The sequence below is a fragment of the Capsella rubella genome, unplaced genomic scaffold (genome assembly GCF_000375325.1).
Source record: "Capsella rubella cultivar Monte Gargano unplaced genomic scaffold, Caprub1_0 scaffold_5, whole genome shotgun sequence".
NCBI classification, from domain to species: Eukaryota; Viridiplantae; Streptophyta; class Magnoliopsida; order Brassicales; family Brassicaceae; genus Capsella; species Capsella rubella.
Window position 1 is genome coordinate 11123968 of NW_006238919.1, and position 11832 is coordinate 11135799.

The following is an 11832-nucleotide window of genomic DNA, read 5'->3' on the forward strand; positions in this document are numbered from 1 at the left end:
ATGTCTGACTCAACGTTTCTCTTAGTTGCAAGTGATTCTTGTTCATCTTCAATGGAGGAAGAGCTTCATGTTTTAGCTGTAGATGATAATCTAATCGACCGTAAACTCGTTGAGAGAATCCTCAAGATCTCTTCTTGCAAAGGTATATTATAATTCAAATCTTCAATCTTTTTTTCCTTTTATATTTCAAGAACACCAGATTCTTCCATGGTTATGGTAACAACACTCCCTCTAAAATGTTTTTTTTTTTAATTGTCGTGCAGTGACAACAGCAGAAAATGGCCTTAGAGCATTGGAGTACTTAGGATTAGGAGATCCACAACAGACTGATCCAGTAACTTCCACCAATGTAAGCTCAGTCCTAAGTACACGTTTTGATTGGTGTTTGAGAGGATCCAACTGTATAAACCATTGTTAGATTTTGTCTTTTTCAGGTGATGAAGGTGAATCTTATCATCACTGATTATTGTATGCCAGGAATGACAGGTTTTGAGCTGCTTCAGAAAGTGAAGGTAATTAGCAATAATTTCTTACAAATAAAAAAAAAGTCTTCTTGAGAAGAACCATATAGACTAACAAAATAAATTTCTATGTCTCTGTTTCTATGGTTTTTGGTTATTGACAGCAGGAGTCATCTAATCTAAAGGGAGTACCTGTTGTGATACTATCTTCAGAGAACATTCCTACTCGCATCAACAAGTAAAACTATCATTCCTCAGACATATTTGTTTAGTTAGTTAGTGGTGAGCTAAAGATTCTGTTGTTTTCTTGATGATATTGCAGATGCTTAGCGAGCGGTGCACAAATGTTTATGCAGAAGCCGCTGAAACTATCGGATGTGGAGAAACTGAAATGTCATCTCTTAAACTGCAGAATCTGAAGAATTGTTTAGACTCAAAAGCTCATATAAAATTCTTTTGATTTTTGTTTTCTTTGATATAAGAGAGATTTAAAGATTTGTGTATTCCTAAACGATTACAAATATCATCTTGCTTAAATCATAACACTTCATGTTCTTTAAAGATTTGTGAAGATGAGATTAAAACCTAATAAGGGATCACTCTCTGTAAATACGAATTAGCAATGCCTTTTTGGGTCAGATTGTGAGGAATCTTAAACCACAAGAAATTTTAGAATTCAACATTAGATTAATAGCTAATTTAAAATCAACACACTGAAACATATGGTTAAACTACAGAGGAAGACTCTTCAGCCAACAGAGTCTCTCAAGTCTCAACACAGGACAGCAAATGGGTCATAAAGGGGAATAATGGCAAGTAAGCCATTTTGGGCTATGGTTTCAAACGTTTTAGGCCCATTAGGTCTGTATCTTAATCTAGGAAATACACTGGATTATTGTTTGTGTTTTTATTGAAATAAACTCAAAATTCAATAGCCAGAGAAAACAATTAATATGCCAAAAGAATTTATTATCACAAGAAACTAATGGAAATGGAGACACCATCATAACCTATACTATCCACTTGGGTATTTTAGTGTTAGTGGCGTTTCCCACGTCTGCAGTTACTTACATTAATTTCTTTGTAGATGACGCATGGTTGAGAAAAAAATATAGTGCGTCCGTGGAAGAAAATAATGTAACTTAGACAGACCATGCGAAGAGATATTTTTATATGTGAACTTAAGACAGATCAGATTCTATCAATGATCATGTGATTGTGGTAGATTTAGTTTTGACCTCGCAAGAGAAAATAAGAAGGAGAGTCACTCAAACTTGAGTCAATTTACCTGCTTTTTAAGGTATTCAATAGTTTCAACACTAATTTTTTGACCGGCCAATTATTTCAACCTTGAAATCACAAGTCTTTGCTCTAGCTAGACTTCCAAGCTCGCCTTTTACCGTTGAAAATAAGGTTTAACTTATGTATATAAATATTGAAAAGATCAGACCATGACCTGGTCAGTGTGACTGCTTCTTCTTCTGTCGTGTTTATCAAAGCACCAACCCTCCCAAAAAGTTAAGTTAATTTGTCGGGCGATAGACAACATATTCACGATCGAACAAATTTAAGACCTAGCTAGTCCGGCCTTATCTTTATTTTGTCAAATCGATACCAAGTATCTAGAAATCAATATTACCAACGTGTTTGTTATGGAGTAAAGTTTAGTTTAATTTATCCTTGCTTTAGCCAATATGTCAACACGCACAAAAAAAAAAACTAGTGAGACGAAGTTAATTTATATGATTGGAGATTTAATTTATCACGTACGTCGCATTCTGGATTATTTCACAATCTTTGATTTTTTCAAAATGGAATCATCATTCATAGGATCCAATCTTTTATTTACGTGTTAAATATAATATATTTGTATGTGTGTCATGTGTACGTATATATACATGCATAGATAAATGTCTCATATATCCACACACAAAACATATGAGAGATCACGAGGTGAAACAAAAACCTAAAATTTGTAAGGTAAAAGTAAGTACTACATATATATGTTTGTAGTGCTTGTGACTAACTATACACTATATAAAAAGGCTTAATCAAACGATGGAGGAGATAATGACAATGATCTTCAACGGAATCAATCTGGTTAAGGAGCTTGAGTTCAGCTTATCATCACAAGAGTTGCCAGAATCAGATTTGTCTAACTCTCTCGGCTCGATCTCCACTTTATTCGGAGATGCAAACGAGCGGCTGAAAAGCCAACTAGCGTGGAAGAACTCTTTGGCACAGCTGGAACCGGTTCGAATGATGGATATGATGATGGAGACAGAACCGGCTTTGACGCAGCAGGACCACTGGATAAGGTACCCTGTGATGCAGACGGTGAAGGGTAATGATGATACCTCGAGACCAAGGCATCGACCAAGGTAATTTACAAACACTGATTAATGTAGATCGTTCGTATCTACGCAAGTGCATGTAAATTGTTACTATTTGTTATCCTTTTAATCTTTTATCAATAATCAAGAAAAAAAAAAAAGAAGAAATAAAATTGTAATTTGTATATATGTGTAATTAATTAACGTGTATGTATATAGGAAGAAGGATATAGGAGGAGAAGAAACGGTGCTGATGGCGGCCATGGGGAGGATTGAGATCCCGCCGGACGACAATTACACTTGGCGTAAATACGGTCAGAAGGAGATTCTTGGTTCTAGGTTTCCTCGGTAATTATACGAATCCTTCAACACTAATGATTAATATGTCAAATGTGATACTATTGTTTATGGCCTTTCATTTATTATCAGTTTTTTTTTTCAAAATAGTGTTTTATTGAAACCCCATTAACATTTTTAAAAATGATTTTTATAAGCATCTCTTGAGTTTATCTTTTTGTATCATTTGATCCAGAGACATGCATGGGGCCGTTATGCAAGTTAACCAACGAAAAAAAATCGCACATCATTTTTAATTTTCTATGGCATTACCATTCGTAAAATTGGGCATTTTATATTAGTTTTTTATTTTATTTTTATAAACCGAAATAGAATTTGATTTGGACATATACGCTAGTAGTTTGTATGTATATCGTTGTTGTCTTATATTTGGATTCAAAACCCTATGATAATTGTTACTGGACCAGACAAATATTTTGTTTGGATTTGGTGAACGCACTGAGAAATTTTGTATCAGATTCAATTAGGTTTTCGTTATGGATATACATAAAACCTTTTATTGTATGTATTGAAAAATATATATTTTCTTTTACTAACCTAATTAAATTTTCTTCAAGTTGAAGTTTAAACATTTAAGTTCGACTCGTACTCGGTTAATAATAATTAATATGAAGAAACCAAAATGTGTAGGGCGTACTATAGGTGCACCCACCAGAAACTATACAAGTGTCCGGCGAAGAAGCAAGTGCAACGGCTCGACGAAGATCCTTATACGTTCCGTGTCACTTACCGTAGTTCACACACTTGTCACTTCTTCGCCACTTCCCTGACCTCATCAGCACATGTGCATGCCACCACACCAGCCGCAAACGTTCCCGCCGTCGTTAACTTGGCCGAAACTATGATTGGCAACATGGACTCCGTTGTTCCGTTTGGCGAACTTCCCTACTTTAACCACCATTGCCTCGTTCCTGGAGACGATGCTAATTGCGAAGACACGTGGAATTACGACATGTCCTCTTAGTTCATTCAGCTTTTTAAGATTATAAGTTTTAAATGTTTTTCTTATCAACGATCTTTTCAAATTTTAATAATGTTAGATATAGGATCAAAAACGAAATCCATGTATAAACCTTTTAATAAGTGGTAGTAATTAAGACTTTTGCGTCTTAGTTTTAGAAATAAATTAGTATATAGAAAATATCATCATAAAATTTACAGTAGCATATATCAGATTCACAAAAAACTCAACCACTTCACGAAATATTTGCTACGAAGATTAGTGACAATGATTATGAATAAAGAAAAGCATTTAGCATATGCGAGTAGCTATATTGTCAGTGGAAATATGACTTTTTCTAACTTTTTGATTTCCTATGCATGAAAAGATTTTATACAGTACTCTATACTGATTGAATTTCGTTGCATCTTAAATTCTTAATTTTAGGGTTGAAATATATGTTGAGCATGTATCTATTCGATGAACAAAGGATAATGATCAACATATCAAAGAGTTTCAAGAAAGTAGCTAGAAACAAAGTTTTCATCATTAAAACCCAGTGCAACTCCGTGTAATAAACGTTACTTTTCCCCCCCACAACAAGTCCTTACAGTAAATATTTACTTATATTCTATCATAGATATAAGAATCACAAGGTTCAGATTCAGAATGTGAGAGGCTTGTTGGGGTTTTTCATTTGTTGTGTTGCAACCAATGAATCAAAAACCGAAGAGAGTGTTTCATGTCTTTCTGCGTCACTTGTCTCATGTCTCGTGTCTCGTCCACTTTTTGTCCCTTTGTCCAATATCTTTTTTGTCATTTTATTACCGGAACACGACACTTATCCCTAAAAAATAAGGACACTTTTTAATGTATTTATTTCCTTTTATATTATACCCACCCGATAATACAAAAGAGAAACGGCAAAATAAGATAATAGAAAAGGACCAATTCGTCGAGTTGTATTTTGTACACAGGTAGTCGCTACTTGAGATGTTTAAGCCCTCGCGTAAAAGGCAGTGAACAGTTCTATATGCATTTTCTCTTATTTTCCGTACTCTCTTTAGCAATAATATCATACATCCTAACCCCTACTTGGTATGTATGTATAAACTTGTAAACAAAATATATCCTAAACCCTAGTTATTATATATATATATATATGCATATTCTTGCAAAGTTGTATATATATTGTGTATCATAACTATCAAATATTTTGTTATTTATGTACATGTTAGAACTTATAGAGCTGGGGAACGTTTACAAAAATATAGAAATTTTTAGAGGTTAGGGGAATGTCATGCTGCAATAAATAGAGCGGCTAATATTTCTCTAGTTATCAGTAGACGTCGAGCTGTATACATGTATAATCGCTACTTGAGATGTGTAAGCCCTCGCGTGAAAGGCAGAGAACAATTCTATATGCATTCTTTCTTGATTTCCTTTACCTATATTAGACATCCGCACCCCTATATACTTCGTAAAAAAAAGAAGAAATAAACCCTACTTAGTATATATGTTAGTACGTGTTTGTAATTATATATATCAAAACGATTATATACTTCCTTCGTTTCACAAAATATTATTTTTTAGAGTTTTAACTTTGCTTTGCAAAATGTCATTTTATTTTTTTAACGTAAATTTTTATATTAATTTCTTAATTTTATTTGTAAACTATTTTTGTTGAATTTAAGTTATTACTCACTTATTAAATAAGAATATGCATATATATGTATAATTCAAAATTTTCTAAGTGTAAAATATGTCAAAATTACATTTTTTTTATGAGACGGAAGAAGTATTTGGTATTGATGCATTACTTAGATATATAGGGGGAATGTTGCTACAAATAGTAGCGGCTAAAATTTACTTGTCAGTAGTCGTCCACTTACGTGTCTGATTATTACGACACCGTATCTGAGGAAAGGACCGTGAGTTGGAAATCTTTGGTCTAAGAGACCATCATTAATCTTAATCATGTTCTAAGGGTTGAGAATCTAAGTTGAGGGAGAGATGCTTAATTTGGCAAGAGTGTTATTAATTATACTAGTATATGTACAAGAGGACATACACTCATTAGCTAGAGAAGAGGACAAAATATATATGCGTTTTCCACTCTAAAAGCTTAATGATTAACTCATGGCCTTAGTCCTATAGTAGTGTAATAAACTCAACATAGATTGGAACATGAATCGAAGATAGAGTCGCTGAACTCGAAATCGCCGCCAGCGCCAAACACCATGAGCTCCTGAGAAGTTTCACCACAAACGTAAATGGCCTGATGGTGATGATGATGATCCTCTTCGAACACTAGATCTTGCCACACCAAGTTATTCTCCGTGGACGAACCATGGTGATGAAGATGGTTCTCTTCCTCCTCCTTCATTGAGGTAGTCAACAAACTAGGACTCTTGTGCTCTTCCGAATCCATGGTGATCTCATCCTGATGATCATCACAACCCTTGATCGTGGGTGTTGCTGTGTTTGTGTTACACGTGTGGGTTCCCATGTATGTGATGCTGAACATCTTGGGTTCGAGCTCCATCTTCTGGACTTGCTTTGTTGCCTTGCACCCTTGAGTGAACTTGTGTGTGCACCTAAAGTAACTTCTGCAAAACATTAAAAAATTATAATTTAGGCCAAAATTTATTATATGCCACAACCAATTAAGCTCAGACCACATTGATGGTAGATATAATTGTGGTCCATGAAAAATAATAACACCAGGCAACATGTCACATACTAATAAAACTATGTAAATAGGGGCAAAAAGGACCTTGGGAATTTGGCATTAAGAATCTCCTTTTGTCCATATTTCCTCCAAGAAAATTCATCATCAAGCACAGTCGAATGCATAGTCCACGTCTCCGCTCTCTTCCTGCTCGTTATATTAATGAAAATTAATTAATTTTACCTACTAAATGTCTTGTTTTTTTGTGACTAAATGTCTTGTTTTTTTGTGACTAACAACAAATAGTAAGTAAATGTGTGAAGTGAAACACTTACTTTCTTTTGTAGCATCCTCTTTTGCCCTTAACGGGTCCCAATCTTTTCCGACTGTCTCCGGAATCTTCAAACTTGCCGTCGTTGTCACAAGAAGCATTTTGAGAGCCCTCGACGGCAGCAAGAGAGGAGGAGGAGGAGGAGATGGGTTCGAAGGAATCAAGAACGGAGATGGCCTTGTTAAAAGTCACTACAATTTTAGCCGCTAAGTCCTCCGCTAGACCATGACCAGACCCGGGTTGAGAGAGGAGTTGCTGAAGCTTAGTGGCAAACTCATGGCCTTCAACGAGTTGGTGGTTCATAGCTTTAAGCTTTAATGCTTTCTTAGTATCCATTTGGTGGGTTTTTTTTTTCTTCTTTCTATTTTGCTCTCTTGGTGTGGTTTGTATGATTAAAGGGAAAGAAGAGAAGTGTGTGTAAATATAAGGTGGAAAAGAAGATTTGTAATGATGAGATCTTTTTTTTTTTTTCTTTTCTTTTTTGGTTGTTGTTGTTGGGCTTGTTTGATTTTTTTTTTTGGAGAGAGAGGAAGATGAGAGGAAATGAGAAGGAAGATAGTGAGAGGTGTGAGGAAATGAGATGGAACTTAAACTTATCCACCCTTTGGTTTTTGCCTGTGGAGCTTCGTGACGTAAGATCGATGATGTAGTGATCGATGATGTCATTTCATCTCTCAGTGAGAATGGAATATCGAATTTTGCTGTAATCCATACTTAAAAGGAGGATCATTCAATGTTTTCCTATAACCAGGTTCCAAAATTTACACCAATAAAAGAATCTAGAACAAACAACTCCACTTTTTTTTTTTTACTGATTTAGTAAAAGTTCGAATAGTATTAAAGAAATTGAATTATTCGTATCATGATATCCAAATTATATAATAAGATATTTTGGATAGTAGCAATACATACCAAAAAGAATCAAAACGAGATAATTAAGATAGGTTCTTGTCAGCTATATTACCGAGATGTAAATACCCCCTAAATAGACCTACATAGTTCAGATAGTTTTACATTCGAACGACTCCTAAGTGAATTTGCTTTGACATAAAAATACTCGAGCAACGGATCTTGGAACAGCTTATCTAAATTTTTAATTGGTTACGTTGAACGAATCACATGAGTAGAGACTAAATTGGATCTCTAGCTATATCTCATTCGCTTTCCACTAAGAGTAATTAACTTTATATATTTATGTAGTTAGACTAGTTTATCTATCAGTTTAATTGACTACTATAAAATTATAAAAATATGGCGTATCAAAGCTAAACTTTTCTACCCAACTTTTCTTAGAAACTCTGTTTTATAATATACTTAATAAAATAGTCTATAATGTATGATAACAATTTTGTTGACAAGTATTGATCATGTCTTTCACTCGGATCACTTTGTTCCGTTTTCGTCGAAACTCTACGGTTAGGCGGCGTAATATGTATATTGATATATTAATATAGCTATAATTAGCATATGATATATTTTTAAAAATATTTTCGTATGTTGAAGATAAGTATTGAAAAGAGGCATAGTTTGGTCGACTCAAATGGCCATCACATTCACTGTTTCAATGCATTATACATACATACGTGTATATGGGTTCTCCTCACTTGGATCTGGCCAAGTTGGTCTAGTGCCCACTACTCAGTACTCACTCTACTCTCTACTCTACTCTTAACCAAAATACATTTTCTTTTTTTTTTTCGGACAAAAGGGGTTACTAGAAGACATATATGAGGATAAGAGTTTCGTTTAAGTTATTTTGGGTGTTAGCTACCCTTTATACTTATAGTACACATCCAGAAAGGCAGAAGCCAATAATAACTACTGACCAGATTTGTACGCAGGTTCATAAATGAGGTCCCTTTATAAATGCCCGTAAAGTCTAGTTGTTGTGTGCCTCACCATTTTCATTAATTCAAAAAGGTTGCTCCTGTAGCCACTTTGCATATCCATTAATTAAACTGTATTATAGTTTGCCTATTTTATTAGTCCTAATTATCAAAACTGATTATGCCGGCATTTCTTCGAATTAGTTTTTAATATCATAATGCATTAATTGTCTATCGAATGAGATGAATTGGTCTCTTACGTACGCCGACCAATAGAAAGGATCCAGTAAACAACTAGAGAGATTTGATAACATTTGTGTATTAGACTCACATGAATATTTTTTTAAATAAGGGGGTTAAAATATTGTTTTTTCAAGGAGGGATGATGTGAGAAAAAGTCAATGGGGGAAGAGGTGTTGACAAGGGAATTAGACAATTAAAGAATGATTGAAGATTATATCATAATCAAATCTTTTGCTTAATCAAATCTGAAGCTTAGCTGTCTTAATAGCAATATTTATTTTAAGAGTATCCTCCATTAAACAACTTTCAAAAACTGTGGATGGTAACCTATCTTCTGTTTTTTGGAAGCTGGGCTATCTATATGCATGCATTTATAAATTTGATAGTACTGTCTATGCATTTTGTAAATATAAAATTGCTAGTACTTTTTATTTTATTTTTTATAATGAGTTTAGAGTAAGAATTTAGTTTCAAGTTATCAATGGTTTTAGTTGGATGATCAAAACACTACAGGATTGTGCAAAATTTTCCCATTCCCTGGTGAACTTTAGAAGAGTTTTATAGTAAAATTTTGATCTCGTGATTGAATTGCAAATTAATATTAAAAACTCGATTTTATTAGTTAAATGGAATTTTGTATTGTAAAAAGAAGACAAATAGAGCAACCATGCACGACGCATCTCCATCACACGGAAGATCATCTCTATCACAATATATATATTGAACAGGTTCATGTATTAATATTTAATATATGAATGGCTGTAGTTTTTGCTGGATGTTTTGGTTTTAATTATTGATAAAAAACTTTTTTTAAATTGTTTTGTATTTTCTAAAAATGACCAATAGAGTAAGGTTGAAATTATATATATTCAATTAGGAAATAATTAAAAAAAATAGTAGAGAGTTGTTGATTAGATTCATAAATTTTGTAAAGGAAACAACATAGACATTCGGAAAATATATATGAATGTTTTATCTTGAAATGGGTGGAAGTATATATATATATATAATGAAAATAAAAAGAAAAAATTATCAAGTTGGTGTAGGCAACTATTGTGATCTATATACATATGTATCCAAAAGACTACCATTTAATAAGGGGTCCTATCGACATAGCTATTATGATAATTATTCAAACTACAAGACAACACCCGCGTAGCAATTTAGACATTGAGATACTGCATGTTGGTGTTGTACTATCTACTTGAAAATATTATGTCATTATTAATATTTTACTATATGTATAAATAAACATAAGAAGATGTATAGGGTTCTGACATACGTATTAATTCGAATTGATTGAGTATTTTACTCTAAAACAGCTGTTATAGTTATGTAAAAAAAAAAAAAAAACTCATAAGTGCGGTAAAACAGGTGAGTTCGAAACATCGTCGAAGTTGCATAAGTGCGGTACTAGAAGTTGGTTGGGTGGTAAATAAAATAAAATGAAAACAAATTATGTTGAATAATCAATGGATTAGCTAGAGTGATTAAAATAAACCATTCGTGTTACACAGTGATGAAAACTATGGTTAAGTCGTGTTACACAGTATGTACTCAACTTCCAAATATTTTCTCTAGCTTTAGAGAAGAGTAGAAGGGTGCATGAATCAACAACAGTTTGATTGTGATGTGTAAAAAGAATTATTGCAATAAAGGAGCGAGTGGGTATCGTATATGTGTTGTATATAATTATGCTCTGCTACCAATAATTGTACGAGCTAAAACAAATATTTTCACCAAAAATATTTTGTGCCATCAAAAGGGGAAATAAACAAAGGAAACAATGGGGGAAGCTTCATATATCATATCTACAATGAGAAACTTTCCCATTGGAAAAAGAATCAAAAACATTTGTTCTTTTTTATTATTATTTGGGGAGAATAGAATGATAGAAAAAAATGAAAATTCAAAAGCTTCTATGATCACTCTCTATCCCCGGCCTTGCTTGAGGACAGTCACGATCTCCCTTAGATTTGATTGCTCTCTGAGAATCGTAATTACTAAAGTTCGTTCAAAGAATGATGATATAATAATGGTGTGGTTGATTAGGGAAAGTTGAAGATACTACCCAAAAAAAATATGTATGTAAATCTTCATCTAGATACGAAAGATTGGTTTTGGTTTGTTTTGAACCCTTCCAATGAGTTGACCTCTTTTAATTGGCAACTCGTGAAGAGATGTATAATTCATAATCATATTCCAAAGGTTTATAGAAGATGGGAGTCATGGGACCATGCATGTTCAAGGTCTAGTCGTCAAAGAACAACGTACGTACTTAACTTTTCAATTAATTATGTGTTGTAGACGATCACATGTATTTTCTCTTGCATTATGTTGACTGATGAATAATTTCTCAACTAGAATTCATGAGATTTGACCTTTGTGTAATAATATTCGATTGTCTTGAAAGGTTTTATATATCCTTAAATGTGCAATGAGTTGGAGAAAGATGTTTCTTCATCACGTTGCTTTAAAAACGGCAGGTTGTTCAAGAGTGTGTGAGTAGAGTGGTACGAACTACGAAGTCTGATGACTATTTAAAACGACACGTTTTTCAAGTGTGTTTATGTCGAATGGTACAAATAAGTGTGGCGATTGCTCAAAACGGCACGTTGTTTAATCGTGTGTTTATATAGAACGGCATGAAGTGGAAAAACAATGTCTGCT

General features: G+C 33.6%; 3 protein-coding genes across 3 annotated transcripts; 2 read left to right on the forward strand and 1 right to left on the reverse strand.

The window, feature by feature from the left end:
* On the forward strand, nt 1-935 carry LOC17887185 (two-component response regulator ARR17). The gene is made up of 5 exons (XM_023783189.1): nt 1-142; nt 264-349; nt 435-512; nt 626-699; nt 784-935. The coding sequence occupies exons 1-5, from the start codon at nt 1-3 to the stop codon at nt 878-880; spliced, it is 477 nt and encodes a 158-aa protein (XP_023638957.1). The 3' UTR covers nt 881-935.
* A 1584-nt stretch (nt 936-2519) lies between these two features.
* On the forward strand, nt 2520-4115 carry LOC17887057 (WRKY transcription factor 55). The gene is made up of 3 exons (XM_006291633.2): nt 2520-2842; nt 3014-3142; nt 3782-4115. Exons 1-3 carry the CDS (start codon nt 2520-2522, stop codon nt 4113-4115), a joined length of 786 nt encoding a protein of 261 aa, XP_006291695.1.
* A 1990-nt stretch (nt 4116-6105) lies between these two features.
* LOC17885577 (probable WRKY transcription factor 70) lies at nt 6106-7613 on the reverse strand. Its single transcript, XM_006291156.2, has 3 exons — nt 7098-7613; nt 6868-6969; nt 6106-6700 (listed from the first exon to the last, which is right to left on the reverse strand). Exons 1-3 carry the CDS (start codon nt 7427-7429, stop codon nt 6262-6264), a joined length of 873 nt encoding a protein of 290 aa, XP_006291218.2. The 5' UTR covers nt 7430-7613; the 3' UTR covers nt 6106-6261.
* Nucleotides 7614-11832: the final 4219 nt, after the last annotated feature.

Coding starts and splice junctions, on each gene's coding strand:
- LOC17887185 (XM_023783189.1), top strand. CDS start 1: ATGTCTGACTCAACGTTTCTCTTAGTTGCAAGTGATTCTTGTTCATCT. Junction 350..434: donor ATCCAGTAACTTCCACCAAT/GTAAGCTCAGTC, acceptor TGTCTTTTTCAG/GTGATGAAGGTGAATCTTAT. Junction 700..783: donor ATTCCTACTCGCATCAACAA/GTAAAACTATCA, acceptor ATGATATTGCAG/ATGCTTAGCGAGCGGTGCAC.
- LOC17887057 (XM_006291633.2), top strand. CDS start 2,520: ATGGAGGAGATAATGACAATGATCTTCAACGGAATCAATCTGGTTAAG. Junction 2,843..3,013: donor AGACCAAGGCATCGACCAAG/GTAATTTACAAA, acceptor GTATGTATATAG/GAAGAAGGATATAGGAGGAG. Junction 3,143..3,781: donor CTTGGTTCTAGGTTTCCTCG/GTAATTATACGA, acceptor CAAAATGTGTAG/GGCGTACTATAGGTGCACCC.
- LOC17885577 (XM_006291156.2), bottom strand. CDS start 7,429: ATGGATACTAAGAAAGCATTAAAGCTTAAAGCTATGAACCACCAACTC. Junction 6,970..7,097: donor AGAGGATGCTACAAAAGAAA/GTAAGTGTTTCA, acceptor TATAACGAGCAG/GAAGAGAGCGGAGACGTGGA. Junction 6,701..6,867: donor CTTAATGCCAAATTCCCAAG/GTCCTTTTTGCC, acceptor AATGTTTTGCAG/AAGTTACTTTAGGTGCACAC.